Source organism: Ranitomeya variabilis, chromosome 2 (assembly GCF_051348905.1).
Source record: "Ranitomeya variabilis isolate aRanVar5 chromosome 2, aRanVar5.hap1, whole genome shotgun sequence".
Lineage (NCBI taxonomy): Eukaryota > Metazoa > Chordata > Amphibia > Anura > Dendrobatidae > Ranitomeya > Ranitomeya variabilis.
Window position 1 is genome coordinate 384,643,716 of NC_135233.1, and position 24,500 is coordinate 384,668,215.

At 49.3% G+C, this 24,500-nt stretch overlaps 2 protein-coding genes across 6 annotated transcripts in view; one reads left to right on the forward strand and one right to left on the reverse strand.

Annotated features, from left to right (window-relative positions):
• MGAT1 (alpha-1,3-mannosyl-glycoprotein 2-beta-N-acetylglucosaminyltransferase) overlaps window positions 1-17,289 on the reverse strand; it is a 32,735-nt gene extending 15,446 nt beyond the window's left edge. Inside the window, exons 1-2 of one of the 5 annotated variants that reach the window (XM_077286316.1) lie at window positions 17,151-17,289; window positions 4,071-4,134 (exon numbers count right to left, since the gene is read on the reverse strand). The gene's annotated coding sequence lies outside the window, so the exon portion shown is untranslated. Of the gene's footprint in view, window positions 1-4,066; window positions 4,135-16,722; window positions 16,995-17,150 lie in introns of those variants that run through there. The other 4 variants (XM_077286311.1, XM_077286315.1, XM_077286312.1 and 1 more) reach the window with 4 other exon arrangements.
• A 116-nt stretch (window positions 17,290-17,405) lies between these two features.
• Window positions 17,406-22,757, forward strand: PPP1R11 (protein phosphatase 1 regulatory inhibitor subunit 11). Its single transcript, XM_077286319.1, has 3 exons — window positions 17,406-17,630; window positions 18,006-18,114; window positions 21,339-22,757. The coding sequence occupies exons 1-3, from the start codon at window positions 17,553-17,555 to the stop codon at window positions 21,509-21,511; spliced, it is 360 nt and encodes a 119-aa protein (XP_077142434.1). The 5' UTR covers window positions 17,406-17,552; the 3' UTR covers window positions 21,512-22,757.
• Window positions 22,758-24,500: the final 1,743 nt, after the last annotated feature.

Below are 24,500 nucleotides of genomic sequence, written 5' to 3' on the forward strand. Positions count from 1 at the left end.
ATAAAGTACGCCTGCGCCGGAGCCGCAGCGTGAAGACAAGAAGAGGACATCATCGTAAGAAGATGGGAGGCCCCGGACCGCGACACCCATCGGTGAGTATAATCTAACGTCTTTTTCTCATCTTTCAGGTAACATCGGGGGCTTATCTACAGCATTACAGAATGCATTACAGAATGCTGTAGATAAGCACCTGGTGGCGGTGGGCTTAGCTCACCTTCCATTTTGGGGGTCACAGGTTCCCTTTAAGGATTGGTGGAGACACTGCAGACATGTACACAGTCCGACTAATCAATGGAAGAAGGAATAATGGGCCAACACAGGGGCGGAGATCATTACCACTCCGACACCCTAAACCTGCAGAAGCAATGGAGCAGAGCCGATGTGTTGGGAGAAAAGATGCCAACATATGCACACTCACGCAGGTTTCTCTCCACTCATTAGTAAACGCGTCACATCTGCTGCAAAACAGCAAAGAAAAAGATCAACAACAGCGCGAGACGTCAGAGATCTCAATCACTGTGCTGCTACTAAGAAACCCTACAGTTACAAATCTGCACAGAAAAAACACAAGTTGTAGGTTCTCACTACAGGGAGCTCCCCTAGTGGTGGCTGCAGACAGAATCTTATCATGTATCTCTGTATACAGGGAGCTCCCCCTAGTGGTGACTGCAGACAGAATCTTATCATGTATCTCTATATACAGGGAGCTCCCCTAGTGGTGGCTGCAGACAGAATCTTATCATGTATCTCTATATACAGGGAGCTCCCCCTAGTGGTGGCTGCAGACAGAATCTTATCATGTATCTCTATATACAGGGAGCTCCCCCTAGTGGTGACTGCAGACAGAATCTTATCATGTATCTCTATATACAGGGAGCTCCCTCTAGTGGTGGCTGCAGACAGAATCTTATCATGTATCTCTGTATACAGGGAGCTCCCCCTAGTGGTGGCTGCAGACAGAATCTTATCATGTATCTCTATATACAGGGAGCTCCCCCTAGTGGTGACTGCAGACAGAATCTTATCATGTATCTCTATATACAGGGAGCTCCCCCTAGTGGTGGCTGCAGACAGAATCTTATCATGTATCTCTGTATACAGGGAGCTCCCCCTAGTGGTGACTGCAGACAGAATCTTATCATGTATCTCTATATACAGGGAGCTCCCCTAGTGGTGGCTGCAGACAGAATCTTATCATGTATCTCTATATACAGGGAGCTCCCCCTAGTGGTGGCTGCAGACAGAATCTTATCATGTATCTCTATATACAGGGAGCTCCCCCTAGTGGTGACTGCAGACAGAATCTTATCATGTATCTCTATATACAGGGAGCTCCCTCTAGTGGTGGCTGCAGACAGAATCTTATCATGTATCTCTGTATACAGGGAGCTCCCCCTAGTGGTGGCTGCAGACAGAATCTTATCATGTATCTCTATATACAGGGAGCTCCCCCTAGTGGTGACTGCAGACAGAATCTTATCATGTATCTCTATATACAGGGAGCTCCCCCTAGTGGTGGCTGCAGACAGAATCTTATCATGTATCTCTGTATACAGGGAGCTCCCCCTAGTGGTGACTGCAGACAGAATCTTATCATGTATCTCTATATACAGGGAGCTCCCCTAGTGGTGGCTGCAGACAGAATCTTATCATGTATCTCTATATACAGGGAGCTCCCCCTAGTGGTGGCTGCAGACAGAATCTTATCATGTATCTCTATATACAGGGAGCTCCCCCTAGTGGTGACTGCAGACAGAATCTTATCATGTATCTCTATATACAGGGAGCTCCCTCTAGTGGTGGCTGCAGACAGAATCTTATCATGTATCTCTGTATACAGGGAGCTCCCCCTAGTGGTGACTGCTGACAGGATCTTATCATGTATCTCTATATACAGGGAGCTCCCCCTAGTGGTGGCTGCAGACAGAATCTTATCATGTATCTCTGTATACAGGGAGCTCCTCCTAGTGGTGGCTGCAGACAGAATCTTATCATGTATCTCGATATACAGGGAGCTCCCCCTAGTGGTGACTGCTGACAGGATCTTATCATATATCTCTATACAGGGAGCTCCCCCTAGTGGTGGCTGCAGACAGAATCTTACCATGTATCTCCGTATACAGGGAGCTCCCCCTAGTGGTGGCTGCGGACAGGATCTAATCATGTATCTCGGTATACAGGGAGCTCCCCCTAGTGGTGGCTGCATGTAGAATCTTATGTACCATATACACTTGAGTATAAGACGACCCGAGTATAAGCCGACCCCCTAATTTTGCAACAAAAAACTGGGAAAACTTAATGACGCGAGTATAAGCCTAGGGTGGAAAATGCAGCAGCTAAAGGTAAATGTCAAAAATAAAAATAGATACCAATAAAAGTAAAATTAATTGAGACATCAGTAGGTTAAGTGTTTTTGAATATCCATATTGAATCAGGAGCCCCATATAATGCTCCATCCTGTTAATTATGGCCCCATAAGATGCTCCATACAAAATAGGCCCCATATAATGCGCCATGCAGTTCTTTATGGCCCCATAAGATGCCCCATATAATGCTCCATTCAGTTCTTTATGGCCCCATAGATGCTCCATATAATGCTCCATGCAGTTATGGCCCCATAGATGCCCCATATAATGCTCCATGCAGTTCTTTATGGCCCCATAGATGCTCCATATAATGCTCCATGCAGTTCTTTATGGCCCCATAAATGCCCCATATAATGCTCCATGCAGTTCTTTATGGCCCCATAGATGCTCCATATAATGCTCCATGCAGTTCTTTATGGCCCCATGTAATGCTCCATGCACTTCATTATGGCCCCATAGATGCCCCATATAATGCTCCATGCAGTTATGGCCCCATAGATGCCCCATATAATGCTCTATGCAGTTCTTTATGGCCCCATAGATGCTCCATATAATGCTCCATGCAGTTATGGCCCACATAGATGCCCCATATAACGCTCCATGCAGTTATGGCCCCATAGATGCCCCATATAATGCTCCATGCAGTTCTTTATGGCCCCATAGATGCTCCATATAATGCTCCATGCAGTTCTTTATGGCCCCATAAATGCCCCATATAATGCTCCATGCAGTTCTTTATGGCCCCATAGATGCTCCATATAATGCTCCATGCAGTTCTTTATGGCCCCATGTAATGCTCCATGCACTTCATTATGGCCCCATAGATGCCCCATATAATGTTCCATGCAGTTATGTCCCCATAGATGCCCCATATAATGCTCTATGCAGTTCTTTATGGCCCCATAGATGCTCCATATAATGCTCCATGCAGTTATGGCCCACATAGATGCCCCATATAATGCTCCATGCAGTTATGGCCCCATAGATGCCCCATATAATGCTCCATGCAGTTATAGCCCCATAGATGCCACATATAATGCTCCATGCAGTTCTTTATGGCCCCATAGACGCTCCATACAGCATTGTGCCACATGTAATGCTGCTGCTGCACAAAAAAAAAAAAAAAAAAAAATGACATACTTACCTCTCATCGCTGTCAGCTGCTCCTCAGCGTCCTGTCTCTCCGCACTGACTGTTCAGGCAGAGAGCGGCGCGCACACTAATAAGTCATCGCGCCCTCTGCTCCTGGCGCAGTCCCTGCATGTCCCACGGTCTTCGGGCGCGGCAGCTTCTTCCTGTAGAGAGCGGTCATGTGGTACCGCTCATTACAGTAATGAATATGCGGCTCCACCCCTATGGGAGTGGAGTCCATATTCATAACTTTAATGAGCGGTACCAGTGACCGCTGAACAGGGGAAGCTGCCGCGCCCGAAGACCGTGGGACATGCAGGGACTGCATCAGGAGTGCTGGGAGCAGGTGAGTATTTGACAGGCGTCGCTCCCCCTCACCCGCCGACCCCCCCGCCTTCCATGACACGAGTATAAGCCGAGAGGGGCACTTTCAGCCCATTTTTTTGGGCTGAAAATCTCGGCTTATACTCGAGTATATACGGTATCTATACAGTGAGCTGCAGAGTTGTTGTGTTTTTTTGCTTTGTTTTTTTTTTTTTAAGCGCACACACAAAACAGGATTGTCTCACTTGCCCCAGAGTGCCATCGTCGTGCCCGGGTCTCCAGTGATTTTTCCTCATTTTGATGTCATTTCTCTCTATAAAGAAAAAAAAAGAAAAAGAAATGTCCATTAGTACAGTCACATACAGTACAAGTAAAAACAGTGACAAGTCACTGCACATCCCAGAAAATAAAAAAAAGTTTGGACACCCCTATTAATCTTAAGCTTAATGTTTTATAAAAATAGTTTTTTTTGCAACAGCTATTTCAGTTTCATATATCCAATAACTGTTGGACACAGTAATGTTTCTGCCTTGAAATGAGGTTTATTGTACTAACAGAAAATGTGCAATCTGCATTCAAACAAAATTTGACAGGTGCATAAGTATGGGCACCCTTATCATTTTCTTGTTTTAAATACTCCTACCTACTTTTTACTGACTTACTAAAGCACTTTTTTTAGTTTTGTAACCTCATTGAGCTTTGAACTTCATAGCCAGGTGTATGCAATCATGAGAAAAGCTACTTAAAGTGGCCACTTGCAAGTTGTTCTCCTGTTTGAATCTCCTCTGAAGAGTGGCATCATGGGCTCCTCCAAACAACTGTCAAATGATCTAAAAACAAAGATTATTCAACATAGTTGTTCAGGGGAAGGATACAAAAAGCTGTCTCAGAGATTTAACCTGTCAATTTCCACTGTGAGGAACATAGTAAGGAAATGGAAGAACACAGGTACAGTTCTTGTTGAGGCCAGAAGTGGCAGGCCAAGAAAAACATCAGAAAGGCAGAGAAGAAGAATGGTGAGATCAGTCAAGGACAATCCTCAGACCACCTCCAGAGAGCTGCAGCATCAACTTGCTGCAGATGGTGTCACTGTGCATCGGTCAACTATACAACGCACTTTGCACAAGGAGAAGCTGTATGGGAGAGTGATGCGAAAGAAGCCGTTTCTGCAAGCACGCCACAAACAGAGTCGGCTGAGGTATGCAAAAGCACATTTGGAGAAGCCAATTTCTTTTTGGAAGGTCCTGTGGACTGATGAAACCAAGATTGAGTTGTTTGGTCATACAAAAAGGCGTTATGCATGGCGGCAAAAAAAACACAGCATGCCAAGAAAAACACTTGCTACCCACAGTAAAATTTGGTGGAGGTTCCATCTTGTTAAAGTTGAGGGACGCATGGATTCCTCTCAGTATCAGCAGATTCTTGACAATAATGTTCATGAATCAGTGACAAAGTTGAAGTTACGCAGGGGATGGAACTTTCAGCAAGACAATGATCCAAAACACCGCTCCAAATCTACTCAGGCATTCATGCAGAGGAACAATTACACTGTTCTGGAATGGCCATCCCAGTCCCCAGACCTGAATATCATTGAACATCTGTGGGATCATTTGAAGAGGGCTGTCCATGCTCGGCGACCATCAAACTTAATTGAACTGGAATTGTTTTGTAAAGAGGAATGGTAAAAAATACCTTCATCCAGGAACTCATTAAACGCTACAGGAAGCGACTAGAAGCTGTTATTTTTGCAAAAGGAGGATCTGCTAAATAAATGTCACTTTTCTGGTGAGGTGCCCATACTTATGCACCTGTCAAATTTTGTTTGAATGCAGATTGCACATTTTCTGTTAGTACAATAAACCTCAATTCAAGGCAGAAACATTACTGTGTCCAACAGTTATTAGATATATGAAACTGAAATAGCTGTTGGCCAAAAAAAAACAACAATTTTTATAAAACATTAAGCTTAAGATTAACATACATATACACACACACACACACAACACACACACACACACACACACACATGCATACACAGTACAGACCAAACGTTTGGACACACCTTCTCAATTAAAGATTTTTCTGTATTTTCATGACTATGAAAATTGTACATTCACCCTGAAGGCATCAAAACTATGGATTAACACATGTGGAATTATATACTTAACAAAAAAGTGTGAAACAAATGAAATTAGGTCTTATATTCTAGGTTCTTCAAAGTAGCCACCTTTTGCTTTGATGACTGCTTTGCACACTCTTGGCATTCTCTTGATGAGCTTCAAGAGGTAGTCACCGGGAATGGTTTTCACTTCACAGGTGTGACCTGTCAGGTTTAAGAAGTGGGATTTCTTGCCTTATAAATGGGGTTGGGACCATCAGTTGTGTTGTGCAGAAGTCTGGTGGATACACAGCTGATAGTCCTACTGAATAGACTGTTAGAATTTGTATTATGGCAAGAAAAAAGCAGCTAAGTAAAGAAAAACGAGTGGCCATCATTACTTTAAGAAATGAAGGTCAGTCAGTCCGAAAAATTGGGAGAACTTTGAAAGTGTCTCCAAGTGCAGTGGCAAAAAACATCAAGCACTACAAAGAAACTGGCTCACATGAGGACAGCCCCAGGAAAGGAAGACCAAGAGTCACCTCTGCTTCTGAGGATAAGTTTATCCGAGTCACCAGCCTCGCAGGTTAACAGCAGCTCAGATTAGAGACCAGGTCAATGCCACACAGAGTTCTAGCAGCAGACACATCTCTACAACAACTGATAGGCTTCTTTCATACTAGCGTCGGCACGGGGCCAACGCACGTTGTGAAAGTGATGCCCGACGTGGGCAGCGGAAGCAGTCTTACAACTCTTCCGCTGCCCCATTGTAAGGTCCGGGGAGGAGGGGGTGGAATTTCGGCCGCGCATGCGCGGTCGAAAATGGCGGACACGACGCGCAAAAAAACATTACATGTAACGTTTTTTGTGCCGACGGTCCGCCAAAACACGACGCAACCGTCGCACGACGATTGCGACGTGTGGCCATACGTCGCAGTGCGTCGCTAATGTAAATCTATGGGGAAAAAACGCATCCTGCGGACAACTTTGCAGGATGCGTTTTTTCTCCTAAACGACGCATTGCGACGTACAGCAAACAATGCTAGTGTGAAAGTAGCCTTAAGAGGAGACTTTGTGCAGCAGGCCTTCATGGTAAAACAGCTGCTAGGAAACCACTGCTAAGGACAGGCAACAAGCAGAAGAGACTTGTTAGGGCTAAAGAACACAAGGAATGGACATTAGACCAGTGGAAATCTGTGCTTTGGTCTGATGAGTCCAAATTTGAAATCTTTGGTTCCAACCACGGTGCCTTTGTGCGACGCAAAAAAGGTGATATGGATGGACTCTACATGCCTGGTTCCCACCGTGAAGCATGGAGGAGGTGTGATGGTGTGGGGGTGCTTTGCTGGTGACACTGTTGGGGATTTATTAAAAATTGAAGGCATACTGAACCAGCATGGCTACCACAGCATCTTGCAGAGGCATGATATTTCATCCGGTTTGCGTTTAGTTGGACCATTATTTATTTTTCAACAGGACAATGACCCCAAACACACCTCCAGGCTGTGTAAGGGCTATTTGACCAAGAAGGAGAGTGATGGGGTGCTACGCCAGATGACCTGGCCTCCACAGTCACCAGACCTGAACCCAATCAAGATGGTTTGGGGCGAGCTGGACCGCAGAGTGAAGGCAAAAGGGCCAACAAGTGCTAAGCATCTCTGGGAACACCTTCAAGATTGTTGGAAGACCATTCCCGGTGACTACCTCTTGAAGCTCATCAAGAGAATGCCAAGAGTGTGCAAAGCAGTAATCAGAGCAAAAGGTGGCTACTTTGAAGAACCTAGACAGGTATAAGGTATAAGACATAATTTCAGTTGTTTCACACTTTTTTGTTAAGTATATAATTCCACATGTGTTATTTCATAGTTTTGATGCCTTCAGGGTGAATGTACAGTTTTCATAGTCATGAAAATACAGAAAAATGTTTAAATGAGAAGATGTGTCCAAACTTCTGGCCTGTACTATATATATATATATATATATATATATATATATATATATATATATATATATATATATATATATATATATATATATATATATATATATATATATATATATATATATATATATATATATATATATATATATATATATATTATTTTTTTTTTAATTTATTTATTTATTTACCAGTCACATACTGATCCCCAGTTTCAGCAGGAGTAATGCTCCATTCACAGCCAAAGCTGTGCTCAGAGTCCTGCTGCCTTCCTGTCACCAGGCTGCAGTGCATTGTGGGAGCTCACCCAATAGTCGCTCAGTAAGGCATTATACGGCAGGTTGTGTGTGTGACCAGAGCATAAAACCCACATTACTTTTATATCCGTGCGAAAAAATATAAGGGACTTAAAACTTAGGTTGAAAATCCCCTTTAAAGCCGCGGCCGCCTGGCGTCACTCAGTATTTATGTTGCCTCTTGGTACGGATGTGAGATGTGGGTATCACTCAGTTCCGGAGTGTGAACAGTTCTCACTTCTGCAGATATTTCCTTCCACACAGAAACCACCAGAACCAGTTCGTCTTCTGTAACCACAAGTATCGTCAGCGAGAACTGCCGCAGCGGCACGAGGAGCAGGGCGAGCGGAAAGCAGCCGCTGAGGAGCATTAGGTGGAAACCAACTGCTCCGACATTCAGTAATAAACAGATTTTATCATTACAGAGAGAGGTGTCATGGAGAGCAAGCACAGATACTCCACACAGTACTTCCTGCATCACTGCGCATCCTGCTGATGGGCTCCTTTCTCTGGTAATGTATAAAGTAATAAGGACCTGTACGTTACCAGGTGAGGAGACCATCAGTAAGGTAACGTTCACATTTGCGTTGTTGGGCGCAGCGCCGTCGACGGATACCGACGCATGCGTCATGCGCCCCTATCTTTAACATGGGGGGGCGCATGAACATGCGCCGGTATGCGTTGTCAAGCGTTTTGTGACGCATGCGTCATTTGGGCGCAACAGTCAGGCCGCAGCCGACGCTACATGATGCAGTTTTTTGAGCGTCAAATTTCATGTAAACGTCGGACGCATGCGTCACAAAACGCTGCATTGTGCATGCGTTTTACGTTGCGTCGCCGACGCTGCGCCCAACAACGCAAATGTGAACGTAGCTTAAGAAGTGCATGTGCAGCGACCTGAGCCATGAACGGCCATAAGGGAGCACTGATCTGTCCGTCTATCGAAGCGGAAGACAGATCTGTAGCATCGAGGACGGACCATCAGGAGAAACAGAAACATGGCTGACAAGTTCTCGGACTGATGGAGCAGACTGCTCTTAGTATTGGGAATATGCCTGATGCCCCTCCACAAAGCTTCCCGTGTCCAGGAAATTAAAACATTCCGGGTTTCGGCTAATTTTCAGCCCCCTGAAGTCTTGTGTGTCTCAAACTGCAGGTTGGCAGATCCAGAGCGACGAGAACGGAAGAGATTGAGACCAAAACCATCTACTCCCGGTGACTGGAATGCATCAATTCACAGAACATTTCTACATGGATTGTAGCATTAAATAAGAGGTAGGAAAGTAAAGTCGTGGGACTGGGGCGGAGGAGAGGACGTGTTTCTGTAGCAGTTTTATTACCCAAAAATAGGCAACAGAAGAATAAGGCCTGCAAAGAGGTCCTCACACCAACACTGGTTTGAAGTCTTTGTAGGGTGGTACATCATTTACAGACGGTTAGTGGAAGAAGGCCCCAGACTGGCATAAGCTACAATGGCCCGCTCCTCCACCTGAGACGTATGACTGCCCTGCTTTTCCAGGAGCTGGCCCCTTCTGCAGTCCAGGATCTAGCTATCTTCTCAGCTACGCCTGACTTTAGTCCGGCCACTACTTCCAAGCTTAGTCCAGTGAATCCTGGTTACTGCACGCTCAGCTCTCCTGTGCTATTCCTGTGTGTAACCGTTCTCCTGCAGCAAGATATCAGTCGCTTACACATCTCTGCTGTCCCATACTCCCCCCCGTGTGACTGGAGCAGTAATTTGCATGCATGACCACAACGGTATACTGCCTCTTGGGTGGTGGTAAAGCATGAGCATTACGGTTCCCACAGAAGTTAATGGAGGTGCATGTTTATGCGTGTGCTTGACTGCTCAGGTCACAGGAAGTCTTGTAACGTCTGTTCTCATCAATGATGGTGATAGGTGATCACAGCTATCATAGTTATCTGAACGATCAATATCTGCAGTCCTCGGTGGCCTTGTCTGAGCTCTCACTTCTGCGATGCAGATCGGCATGGAGCGACCGAAACTAATCAATATGGAAAGGCAGAATTACACCAGATGTCTGCCATCGAGCGGCGAGTCCAGTCAGATATGGCTGGAAATGGATGAAAATCTGACTGTTCATCCACCCAATCCCTCTAGAGTTTGACCACACTTAAAGGATCCAGGATTAGAAAACATGGTGTCTGCAAGGCCGACAACAGCAACATGTCCGTATTGTGGAAACGCTCATTTACACCAACGTGATTTAATTTTCACAATGAAGAGCAGAAAACGTAGAGACGTAATAGTTGGTTTCAAAAGGAAAGAAAATAAGCAAAGAGCAGCTTCTACGCTTCCCTCTGAGTGGATTTCAGCTGGATCCATGAAATATTGATCAAAGGTGTTCCAGGATCAGAAGCGGCATCCAGAGCGGTGATGTACGACTACCACTGGGGAAGCAGAGGCGGCATCCAGAACAGCGATGTAGGACTGCCACTGAGGAAGCAGAGGCGGCATCCAGAGCGGTGATGTACGACTACCACTGGGGAAGCAGAGGCGGCATCCAGAACAGCGATGTAGGACTGCCACTGGGGAAGCAGAGGCGGCATCCAGAACAGCGATGTACGACTGCCACTGGGGAAGCAGAGGAGGCATCCAGTGCGGAGATCTACGACTGCCACTGGGGAAGCAGAGGAGGCATCCAGAACAGCGATGTAGGACTGCCACTGGGGAAGCAGAGGCGGCATCCAGAACAGTGATGTACGACTGCCACTGGGGAAGCAGAGGAGGCATCCAGTGCGGAGATCTACGACTGCCACTGGGGAAGCAGAGGAGGCATCCAGAACAGCGATGTAGGACTGCCACTGGGGAAGCAGAGGAGGCATCCAGTGCGGAGATGTACGACTGCCACTGGGGAAGCAGAGGAGGCATCCAGTGCGGAGATCTACGACTGCCACTGGGGAAGCAGAGGCGGCATCCAGTGCGGAGATCTACGACTGCCACTGGGGAAGCAGAGGCGGCATCCAGTGCGGAGATCTACGACTGCCACTGGGGAAGCAGAGGAGGCATCCAGAACAGCGATGTAGGACTGCCACTGGGGAAGCAGAGGAGGCATCCAGTGCGGAGATGTACGACTGCCACTGGGGAAGCAGAGGAGGCATCCAGTGAGGAGATCTACGACTGCCACTGGGGAAGCAGAGGCGGCATCCAGAACAGCGATTTAGGACTGCCACTGGGGAAGCAGAGGCGGCATCCAGAACAGCGATGTACGACTGCCACTGGGGAAGCAGAGGCGGCATTCAGAACAGCGATGTACGACTGCCACTGGGGAAGCAGAAGCGGCATCCAGAACAGCGATGTACGACTGCCACTGGGGAAGCAGAGGCGGCATCCAGTGCGGAGATCTACGACTGCCACTGGGGAAGCAGAGGAGGCATCCAGAGCGGTGATGTACGACTGCCACTGGGGAAGCAGAGGCGGCATCCAGAACAGCAATGTACGACTGCCACTGGGGAAGCAGAGGCAGCATCCAGAACAGCGATGTACGACTGCCACTGGGGAAGCAGAGGCGGCATCCAGAACAGCAATGTACGACTGCCACTGGGGAAGCAGAGGCGGCATCCAGAACAGCGATGTACGACTGCCACTGGGGAAGCAGAGGAGGCATCCAGTGCGGCGATGTACGACTGCCACTGGGGAAGCAGAGGCGGCATCCAGAACAGCGATGTAGGACTGCCACTGGGGAAGCAGAGGCGGCATCCAGAACAGCAATGTACGACTGCCACTGGGGAAGCAGAGGCGGCATCCAGAACAGCGATGTACGACTGCCACTGGGGAAGCAGAGGAGGCATCCAGTGCGGCGATGTACGACTGCCACTGGGGAAGCAGAGGCGGCATCCAGAGCGGTCATGTATGACTGCCACTGGGGAAGCAGAGGCGGCATCCAGAGCAGTGATATACGACTGCCACTGGGGAAGCAGAGGCGGCATCCAGAACATGTGTGGCTGCTGTGGTGACGTTCTCGTGGATTCAAGGACGGAGAATGTACCAAGAGAAAGTACCAGAATGAGTTGTGCAGATCTGCTCCGAACATGAAAGCTGGGTCCTAACGCACCTTCCATCCAAGGCATCTCAGGGACAAGGGGAGATATCTGCAGGGATTGTTTTATACTTTGAGACACTTCTAACCCTTTCTCCACTACTCCGAGGCTTCTACCTGGCAGCTGCTCTTCTCAGCCACTGGGAGGGTTTCCAGGACAAGCTGCTATGTGCCATTAGCAGCGTCTCTGCCGATCTGTGATGGTTTCCGCTCTGATATATGAAATATCCTTCCTACTCCCAAAAAGTCTGTTTATGATGAATAACGGACAGAACAGACGATAAAGGTATGATCGCTGAGGGTCCTAAACTCCCATGTTAATGGCGCGGGAGTGCACGTGTGACCACCATCCATTCGTCCTTTATATGAGCAGTGGTCAGATGTGGGAGCCAGACCCTCATCAATACAGAGAAATGAAGGCTGCGATGTTCGGGCATCTTCACTCCTGCTCCATTCCCACAGGGGACATTCGCCTCCATTGCCATCATCGGGTGTGGGGGTCTTCGAGATCACCTATACTATGGATAGGTGATATTTTGGGACCACCCCATTAAGCATCTGTTGGGTGATTACACTGTGTGCAGAATTATTAGGCAACTTGTATTTTGATCACATGATACCCTTTATACATGTTGTCCTCCTCCAAGCTGTTCAGGCTTGACTTGAGAGCCAACTACCAATTAAGTAAATCAGGTGATTTGCATCTCTGTAATGAGGAGGGGTGTTGTCTAATGACATCAGAACCCTATATAAGGTGTGCTTAATTATTAGGCAACTTCCTTTCCTTTGGCAAAATGGGTCAGAAGAGAGATTTGACGGGCTCTGAAAAGTCCAAAATTGTGAGATGTCTTGCAGAGGGATGCAGCAGTCTTGAAATTGCCAAACTTTTGAAGCGTGATCACCGAACAATCAAGTGTTTCATGGAAAATAGCCAACAGGGTCGCAAGAAGCGTGTTGGGCAAAAAAGGCGCAAAATAACTGCCCATGAATTGAGGAAAATCAAGCGTGAAGCTGCCAAGATGCCATTTGCCACCAGTTTTGCCATATTTCAGAGCTGCAACATTACTGGAGTAATAAAAAGCACAAGGTGTGCGATACTCAGGGACTTGGCCAAGGTAAGGAAGACTGAAAAACGACCACCTTTGTACAAGAAACATAAGATAAAACGTCAAGACTGGGCCAAGAAATATCTTAAGACTGACTTTTCAAAGGTTTTATGGACTGATGAAATGAGAGTGACTCTTGATGGGCCAGAGGCTGGATCAGTAAAGGGCAGAGAGCTCCACTCCGACTCAGACGCTAGCAAGTTGGAGGTGGGTTACTGGTATGGGCTGGGATCATCAAAGATGAACTTGTGGGACCTTTTCGGGTTGAGGATGGAGTGAAGCTCAACTCCGAGACCTACTGCCAGTTTCTGGAAGACAACTTCTTCAAGCAGTGGTACAGGAAGAAGTCGGTATCGTTCAAGAAAAATATGATTTTCATGCAGGACAATGCTCCATCAGATGCCTCCAACTACTCCACAGCGTAGCTGGCCAGTAAAGGTCTCAAAGAAAAAAAAATAATGACATGGCCTCCTTGTTCACCTGATCTGAACCTGATAGAGAACCTGTGGTCCCTCAAAATGTGAGATCTACAGGGAGGGAAAACAGTCCACCTCTCGGAACAGTGTCTGCTGCACGCAATGTTGGTCCTAAACAGATCAAGCAACTGACAGAATCTATGGATGGAAGGCTTCCGAGTGTCATCATAAAGAAAGGGGGCTATATTGGGCACTCATTTTTGGGGGGTTTTGTTTTTGCATGTCAGAAATGTTTATTTCTAAATTTTGTGCAGTTATATTGGTTTACCTGGTGAAAATAAACGAGAGATGGGAATATATTTGGTTTTTATTAAGTTGCCTAATAATTCTGCACAGTAATAGTTACCTGCACAAACAGATATCTTCCTAAGGGTGTGTGTCCACGGTCAGTAAACGCTGCTTGTTTGACGCTGCGCAGAGCTGCAGCGTCAAACACGCAGCGTCCAGATGTTCCAGCATAGTGGAGGGGATTTTTTGAAATCCCATGTCCACTATGCGTGGAAACACGCACGCGGCGGGCCTGCGACTCCGGACATGCTGCGCGTCTTTTCAGATCGCAGCATGTCCGTACACCTTGCGGGGACGCAGCGTCCCCGCAAGGCATAACACAGGGCCCTATGGGAGGGGGGTGATGATCCCGGATGTGTACAGTTAACACGTCCGGCATCATCGTGTCCCAGAAGGGGGCGGGGCTTTGCCGCTCCGGCGATACCGCCGGCCATCCTGAACGTGGACACGCAGCCTAAGATAGCCAAATCTAAAAAAACCCACTCCAACTTCCAAAAATATTAAGCTTTGATATTTATGAGTCTTTTGGGTTGATTGAGAACATAGTTGTTGATCATTAATAAAAATCCTCTAAAATACAACTTGCCTAATAATTCTGCACACAGTGTAGAGCTCTTTGAAAATGTTTGCATTAGACCTCTGAAGTATTTACGGATGAAGACAGCAAATGTGATGTGAACAAAAGCCAAGTGACAAAAAGAGAGGAAGGGAGAAGTCTGGGGCCCATAGTGCTTGGCCCATCCCTTTAAACACAAGGCTGTAGCCCCCAGCAGTGTGAGCCCTGCCCCATAGATGCAGATGCTTGGGTTGGATCGCTTGTGATCGGCCTGGTACGCAGACGCCGCTTCCACCTGGAATCTCTCCTGACCACACAATGCAATCAGAGCAGCGGCCATGTGTCATCCAGACCCGGGATATATCACCCCAATCAGACCAGTGAGGATTACTAGAAAGGTCGACCACCCCCCCATTAGTCCACAGGGAGGATTACTATCCCGGACTGGCACCGGTCAGAGGCGCTCATAGCTCAGAACTGGCAGAAGGGGTGAGCTCTGCTGCTTTGCTCAGACCTCACACCACAAGGAGCGCTTCGTCCACAGATAATATCAGGGCCGTGCAGTCAGCAAGACAAACCGCCGACTCCTCGATTTCCCCGACTCCACTGGTCACTACTGAAACTGCACAGATTCATCTCAGCTACGATCCTCCGATCAGGAACAGATCAGACATTTACAGGACATTTCAGAACTTTCCCAAATTATTATGAAATCATTTACAGCTCATCCTGCACTGAACCCAGCGTATTCTATAGGTTAGGAGTCTGTGCATTTTATACTGGCTGCACAGCCCTGTAACAAACCCTCAGCTGTGAGACATAAAAGGAGGACAGGCTCTCGGCCTATGGATGCAGCAATGATCCAAGTCACCGACAGCAGGTAGAGATCTGGAGAAACGGTGAGGAGGTCAAACACATCAACACACAATTACCCGAGTATCACAGCTCCCCAGAGGTGGCCCCTAATGTCCGAGAGATGGGAGAATGGACGGCCATGGAAACCCCCTCTAATGAATGGGACGAAGCGGCAGTATCAGGGACGGTCCCCGAGGAATGTGCGGCGCTGCGCCTGGCCGACCATGAATAGGGCACCACACTCACTGGGGCAGTCAGGACCCAATAAGTATGATGTTCTCTTGCGCACCACACTGCGACCCCCCCCCCCCCCCGTAGCACCGCACCCCCCCATCACCCATAGCACCGCACTGCACCCCCCCATCACCCATAGCACCGCACTGCACCCCATCACCCATAGCACCGCACCCCCCCCATCACCCATAGCACAGCACTGCGCCCCCCCGTAGCACCGCACCAACCCCCCATAGCACCGCACTGTGCCCCCCCGTAGCACCGCACCCACCCATCACCCATAGCACCGCACCCCCCATCACTCATAGCACCGCACCCCCCCATCACCCATAGCACCGCACTGCACCCCATCACCCATAGCACTGCGCCCCCCCGTAGCACTGCACATCACCCATAGCACCGCACTGCACCCTCTGCCGCGCCGCCGTCACCTGTAGCACTGCACCCGCCCGTCACCAACATTAGAGCGGCACTGCGCCCCCCGTAGCACTGCGCCCCTTTCACCTGTAGCACTGCACTGTGCCCCCCCCCCATCACAACGCACTGCACCCCCCCCCCCCGTCACAACGCACTGCACCCCCCGTGCCACCTGCAGTCAGGGGGGCTCAGGAGTCCTCAGTATGAAGCACAGCCCCCTGAACCCTCCATCACCGTCCTGGGCAGTAAACAGCATATATAGGGCAGACCCCCAGAACAGTGGAGCAGAGACCCTGCGGACACAGTAATGTTGTGCCCTCAATGTGAGGACCATTCAAGGGGCAGCGCCGTCCTACAGGACACACTGAGGCAGTCTGTGGGGCTGCTGGGACTTGTAGTACACCAGGGGACAGCAGACCCCCCACCACCACAGCCCCTGAAGCCCCTCAAGCAGCAGCTCTGACCCCACAGCTCAGGGTCCAGGGTGAACGTCACATACAAGAAACAGATGACGTCAATAAACAACCACAAAGTCAGAGATGGCGTCACGACAGCGTGACGTCAGCGCCACCTACCCCGGGGTCACGTGGTGCCTTCCCTGCCTCAGGCTCCTGGCGCTTCTCTCTCTTTTGCCTCCTCTCTACCTCTCCCTCCTCCCCCTTGTCGTTTCCACTTCCGCCGGAAGCTGCTACCAGGACGCTGTCGCTATGGCAACGGGTACTTCGATTCCCTCTCGCAAGACGGCGACCGAGGGCTCAAGTGCGTGGGACTTGGTGGAGGGATATGTGGGATCTCTAGTGAGGCGCGGAATTATCAGTGCAGAGGAAACCTACAAGGCTAGAGCTGTGATTGGTCAGTTCAACAATCAGAACACGCCATTGGCTGCCTGTCACGCCTATCATAGATGTCAGCCTACCTGTCCTCACCGCGGAGCCATTTTACTGACGCCTCTTACATTGTTACAATGTGATTTAATCTCCAGTAAAATGGCGTCGAGACATACCTGTAATAGAAGCCGAGGAGACGCCTTCTCTGTGCGCAGCGTTCTCTAGTGTCAGCCTTACGTCACAGTCTAGAATAACGCGTCCACCATGATGGTTCCGGGCAGAAGTGACTGATAACGGCAGGAGGAGACTGTGAGGAATTGTGACGCGCGGTCTGCAGGAATCTCAGGTCTGCAGGAATCTCAGCGAGTACAACCGGAGGACCGGAAGCGCGGAACGTCGCTCCCCCCATAGATAAAGCAACAACGAGAGGGCAGCGGCTCCTGGGAGCAGTGAGAAGAGCGGAAGTGGCCGGATAGAGCGCCGGAAGTGGGAGAAGCGAACGGTTTGTCCTCCTGCAGGCGGAATTTGACGCGTCTCCAGCTGTATCGGAATCCGGGGCGACTCCAGCATCCAGTGACATGGCGGAATCCTCCGGGACGGCGGTGGGGGGCGGAGCTGCGTCCAGTACCGTGACCACCGAGAGCGAGGCGCAGCCGGTGAGTGACGTCATCACACGGCGAGTGACGCAATCAGCGCTGAGTACATTTGACGCCAGCTTCTCCTTAAAGGGGGCTGCTCTGTTAAAGGGGCTTTCCTACAATGACATGTCTGTATCTAATGGCTGGGGGTCCCACCCATTCCAGGGGGTCCAGGTCCTCGCACTTTACATGTCCACTACAGTTGTAGCCAAATGTGTGATTTCGGGGTCCCGATGTGGGACGTTCCTGTATGAGGCCTTTATAGCACCGGTGACCCTGGGAAACGCGTCCCTGCAGCGCCTCTGCAGGAGGGATGAGGGATAACACCATCCTCAATGGTCAGAGACCCCGAATCTGGAGGAGCATTAACTGTTTGTCTCCCTCTGTCCGCAGGAGCCGCGCTCTCTGACCATAAAACTGCGGAAGAGGAAACCGGACAAGAAGGTGGAGTGGACGTGTGACACGGTGGACAACGAGAACCTGGGCCGGCGCTCCTCCAAATGTGAGAGGGGGGCGCGATTGCATAACGTCAATGTGCGACATGGTGGGCGGTCTGCACGGGAGGTGTAATCAGGGCGGCGGTGGGCGGTCTGCACGGGAGGTGTAATCAGGGCGGCGGTGGGCGGTCTGCACGGGAGGTGTAATCAGGGCAGCTGTGGGGGTCTGCACGGGAGGTGTAATCGGGGCGGCAGTGGGCGGTCTGCACGGGAGGTGTAATCGGGGCGGCGGTGGGTGGTCTGCACGGGAGGTGTAATCAGGGCGGCGGTGGGTGGTCTGCACGGGAGGTGTAATCAGGGCAGCTGTGGGGGTCTGCACGGGAGGTGTAATCGGGGCGGCGGTGGGCGGTCTGCACGGGAGGTGTAATCGGGGCGGCGGTGGGCGGTCTGCACGGGAGGTGTAATCGGGGCGGCGGTGGGCGGTCTGCACGGGAGGTGTAATCGGGGCGGCGGTGGGCGGTCTGCACGGGAGGTGTAATCGGGGCGGCGGTGGGCGGTCTGCACGGGAGGTGTAATCGGGGCGGCGGTGGGCGGTCTGCACGGGAGGTGTAATCGGGGCGGCGGTGGGCGGTCTGCACGGGAGGTGTAATCGGGGCGGCGGTGGGTGGTCTGCACGGGAGGTGTAATCAGGGCGGCGGTGGGTGGTCTGCACGGGAGGTGTAATCAGGGCAGCTGTGGGGGTCTGCACGGGAGGTGTAATCGGGGCGGCGGTGGGCGGTCTGCACGGGAGGTGTAATCGGGGCGGCGGTGGGCGGTCTGCACGGGAGGTGTAATCGGGGCGGCGGTGGGTGGTCTGCACGGGAGGTGTAATCAGGGCGGCGGTGGGTGGTCTGCACGGGAGGTGTAATCGGGGCGGCGGTGGGCGGTCTGCACGGGAGGTGTAATCGGGGCGGCGGTGGGCGGTCTGCACGGGAGGTGTAATCGGGGCGGCAGTGGGCGGTCTGCACGGGAGGTGTAATCGGGGCAGCTGTGGGGGTCTGCACGGGAGGTGTAATCGGGGCGGCAGTGGGCGGTCTGCACGGGAGGTGTAATCGGGGAGACAGTGGGCGGTCTGCACGGGAGGTGTAATCGGGGCGGCGGTGGGCGGTCTGCACGGGAGGTGTAATCGGGGCGGCGGTGGGCGGTCTGCACGGGAGGTGTAATCGGGGCGGTCTGCACGGGAGGTGTAATCGGGGGGCGGCGGTGGGCGGTCTGCACGAGGGGCACAAAAAATTAAATATTTTTCCTAAAGAATTGATTCCCACCAGATAATTTTTTTGCAATAAGAAGGAAAAATAAAAGCCGCATTGCTGTAAAAATAAAAACGTCTATAACCCGGTAGAGGCCGCCCTGTACCCCAGAATCGCTGCTTTCCCTCCAGCCCAAAAATACAATAAAAATATTGTGCTGCCCAAAATAGATAAAACGTCGTCTCAAAAGAATCCTGACCCCTCACACGGCCGTGACTGTGGGGGGAAAAAAGGACGCAAAATCATTTGGTGATGAATGGGTTAATTTTGGTGTAGCCTTACCAGACCGCTGTGTATGTGGGGGAGGAGGGGGCCCTCTGTGTATGTGGGGGAGGAGGGGGCTCGCTGTGTATGTGGGGGGCTCTGTATGTGGTCCCCATAAGGGACAAGTGACTCCCGGCGGCCGCTCTTCTCCCCCTTCACCCCTCACTGCTGAGAACACATTTGCGCTCATGCAATCGTGGGGGGCTCTGACTTTTGGGAAAGCCGTGGCTTTCATGTTCTGTACACGGAGACACCGCGGACATCTACTTTCAGGAAGCTGCAGTGTGACCCGCTGCGCTGGATCCTCCTCGTTCAGAGGGTCTTGGGTTGGACCCCCACAGGTCGCACAGTGAGGACCTCCCCTAGCAGAGGGCAAGCTCTTGCCTGATTTGTGATTTATTATCCCTTTAACTCTTCGGTTTCCATAGATGGAGGACAGCAGTGACTTCAGCACAGGAGTCGTCGGTGCTTTTTATGGTGGATGGTTGTTACCACGGCAACATGGTTTTTCCCTAATTTCCCCAATATGGCCGGTCTGGCGGCTCTCCAGGCCCGTCCTGACACGTCTCCGTGATTCATCCTGCTTGGCTACATTAGGAAAGTGAGCTCCGGTGACATCTGATGGTGGGCGTTCATGGAACGTCTTCATCTGGTTACTATGGAAACAGGGAATTCTTCCTAGAAGCTGCCGGGAGATGAGGGTGAACTGTCGGGTGTAGGGGACACGGTAGGCTCTAGTGGTCTGCAGCGCGTGTATGAGGGACATCGGAGGGTCCCATAGACCCCATCCTTACAGGAGTAATCACTGCTTAGCAATTCAATCCTCTGCGGCTTCAATTAACCCTTCAGGCTGTAGATGCAGTGATTGGCTGTAGCAGTCATGTGACGTACACGCAGATAATGGCAGTGATTGACTGCAGCAGTCAAGTGACTGCAGGGACAGAAGAAGCCACCGGAGCAGGTGGAGCAGCCGGCGATTTGAAGGGCAAATAATTTATTTTTAATATACCCTTTTCTGTGTCAGATTTTGTCTAATTCTGAAAACCCCTTTAATCCGCACCACCATATTCCATTACCTAAAAGCAAGAATTAAAAGTATCCGTCGTGCACAGACTACAGGGGAACAGTGAGAAATGGAGACTCCCCGCTCCTATGTTGGCAGAGTTGGTGTTGCCTCCCTGTCTCTGTGTAAATTTATCAAGCACAGATAGTACCGGCCTCTTGTCTCTCCCTCTGTAAATGATTGTTGGCACAGATGCTACTGAATCCCTGTCTCTGATTGTAATTTTTTCAGGCACAGATGGTACTGCTTCCCTGCTTCTCCCTCTGTAACTGATGTCGGCACAGATAAGGAAGCAGTACAATCTCTCTGTAAATGCCGGCACAGGTGGTACTGCCTCCCTGTTTGTCCCTCAGTAATTTATTCAGAAATGGATGGTACTGGATCCTTGTATCTCCCTTTGTAAATTGTGGCACAGATAGTGCTACCTCCCTGTCTCTCCCACTGTAAGTAATGTTGGCACAGATGTTATTTCCTTCATGTCTGTCTCTTTCTGTAAATGCTGTCACAGCTGGTACTGCCTTCATGTTTCCCACTCTCCCTGTAAATTATGGCACAGATAGTGCTGCCTCCCTGTTTCTGTGAATAGTTCAGGCGTAGAGTATATACAAGTCTCTGTAGACGGATGTGACGGGAGTCTCTTCTCTCCTCTTATGATTCCTGCTTTCTTCTTCAGGCTGCTGCATCTACGAGAAGCCGAGGGCATTCGGAGAGAGTTCAACTGAGAGCGAAGATGATGACGACTGCTGCGATAGTGCTCACTGTATTCGGGGCCACAAAAAGAGGACTCCTGGGGGCCAAGATACACCTCCACCCAGCCACGACAGTGCCGGCAGCATGCAGCACTGAGGCACCGGGGGGGGGGGGGAAGAGTGACCGAGTGCATCTTATACATTGCAGTCCCCAGTGACCTCTGCTGCCTCATGTTGTGACCGTCCCTCTCCACGACGGTCACACGGGCAGAGAGCGGCTTCTGTATTGATGTCATTGTATGGAGAGTCAGTGTAGAGCGGGTGACCCAATGGTAGACAGCCCGGTAGGGGGGATTCATTGATGAGACCCCATTATTTAGCCGGTCGGTGGTCGTTCTCGCACATGTGCTCTGTCATTCTTGCCCTGATGATATCGTGGCTCTTCCGCCAGCCGCTAACTCATTGAATGTACATGCATGGCGCCTCCCGGCTGATATCCAGCGGCTTCTGACTAATATAACATCATATATGCGACTGAATGTATTTCTAGAAATTCCCTACATCTGCCTTACCTTAACGTATTACAATGTGAGGAATGTCCCCTTTAAAGGGGCTGTCCAGGGTTGGATAAACATGGCTACCTCTTTCCAAAAAGAGCGCTACCCTTCACTACAGGTTGTGGGTTGTATTGCAGGTCTGCAGCTGTCACTTCAATGGAACGGAGCTGCAGCGCCCCACACACAACCTGTAATGATTTTTTTGAAGAGGGCAACCATGTGAAAAACAAAAAACCCTGACCGACCCCTTTACATTTTTTGCATGTTCACAGACCCAAAAAAGAGACCCTCTTTATATTATCGCATCATACCCACCATGTCATACCACATTCTTCCTGTAGAGGCCACTGCAGGCAAACTGCCCTTCTCCAGCACCACCGGCGATCACTCACAGCACATTATTGTAAAAAAAACCCTTAATATTGGTTGTCACCCTCTCTTCTCAAATTCCTGGGCGACTCCAGGACTTTCGTTCATTTATTTTAAGAGGGTGATGCCCTTTAAAAAAAAAAAAAAAAAAAAAAAATTACATGACACCAGAACTGGTGTCACGGCCGGGTTTGGGCGACCCGACCTCAGCTGTAGACTGAACACAACCATGGGGCTCGTGGTGGGCTCAGTCTGCGGGTGACGCCACGGCCGGGTCCTTTCTTTCTCTGCTCCTCTCTGCACATATCCAACCAGTCGAGTTTTGTTGAGATGCACATTGATATAAGGTTGGGCTTAGTGACCCCGTTAGCATGGGTCCCCTCTATATTATTATTCCGTTCGCTCTTTATAGAAATCTGTATATTGTGGTTTTATTTTTATTTCTTCTTCTTGGAATTAAATGATTTCTGTTTGGTAGCCATGTTCTGAAATGTTTCTTCCTCGGCTATTCTGTTGTGGTTACCGCCTTTCATTTTGCGTTTACAGCTCCTCTGCGGACTTGCGTTTCCATAGTTACATGCACAAACAAACCCCCAGAGAAGCTGAATGATCAGTCTATTGAAACCTGTCAGTTATTGTTGCAGACATCATCACCTACCTGTACGTGGCGTCCATAAACACTCAATTCTTTCCTTGATGAGGAATATCATTATTTCTGCCCATTATGTGCATTTTTCCCTCCTCAGGCTCAGTCCCTAATTTTCACTTGTGTCTCAGTTAGTGGGTAGAGGTTAGCGGCTCTGATGTCTCCCACAGAGAGTCATCAAATATTTCTGCTACACTGTTTATAGTTAGCACATGTTCAGAAACTGCAGTTGCATGGATGACAATATACAGAAGTACTGAGCAGTGTAGCGGTGAATCCAGCACTTGGCTGATATAAATCGCTAAAGATCACCAACATGACGTACATACGATAACAGTACTGAGCAGTGTAGCTGTGAATCCAGAATTTGGATGAGAACTTCTGTCAGGGAGTGTATGATTATGTCGCTTATCCATGTTATGTAAATAAAAGCTTATAACCTGACGTTAAATTCATCCATTGGTTGTATAAATTATTCTTTTGAAAGCTGAAACTCTCCGTAATGTGGTTTAGGTTAAGAAAATAAATTGGCATCAATGCAGAAATATTGATCAGATAATGGACACAGAATGGTCAGATTTTGGCAAGACAAAAGTTTTATCGCCCACAGAAAGTAATGTGATATTCAAACAAATAATTAACTTAAAATACAAATATATGTTGCATAACATATTCACATATGGTGAATGAAGTTGTGGTGCTATTAGAATCATATTTAATATTTTGTGTGACTTCCATGAGCTTGAAGGACTGCATCCATGCGATTCAACAATGATTCACACAATTTATTAATGAAGTCATCAGAAATAGCAAAGAATGCAGTCTTACATGCCTCCCAGAGTTCATCTAGATTCTTTGGTTTTGTCTTCCAAGCTTCCTCTTTCATCCTACCCCAAACATGCTCAATGATGTTCATGTCTGGTGACTGGGCTGGCCAGTCCTTGAGCTCCTTGATCTTTTTTGCCTGGAGGAACTTTGTTGTAGAGATGGATGTATGAGATGGAGCACCATCCTGCTGCAGAATTTGACCCCTTTTATGATTTGGAATATAAGAGGTAGCTAATACTTCTTGATATTTTAGGCTATTGATATTGCCTTCCACCTTGTAAATGTTTCGCACACCCTCATACTGAATGTAACCCCAGACCATGATCTTTCCACCACCAAATTTAGTTGTTTTCTGGGTGTATTTTGGATCCATACAGGCTCCATTAGGTCTCGTGCAGTATTTGCAGCGGCTGTGGTGTAATTCTACTGAAGGTTCATCAGAGAAATCCACCTTCTGCCACTTTTTCAGGGTCCATCTGTTTAGCAGGCTGTGGGACTTTGCAAATGCCACACGTTTTTTTATTTGCCTTTTTAGTGCTGTCTTCTGGGCACTGAGTCGACTATGGAGGACATTTCGAGGCATAATCCTACAAACTGTTCTAGTTGACACAGGGACTTGAGGTGACCAGGCCTGTTGGAGCTCTGCTGCAGTGGAAGAGGGGCTTGCTTTGGATTTTCTAACCAACAAACGTTCCTCCTGAGCAGTTGTCTGCGGGATCTGGGCTTGTCAAACACATCTCCAGTCT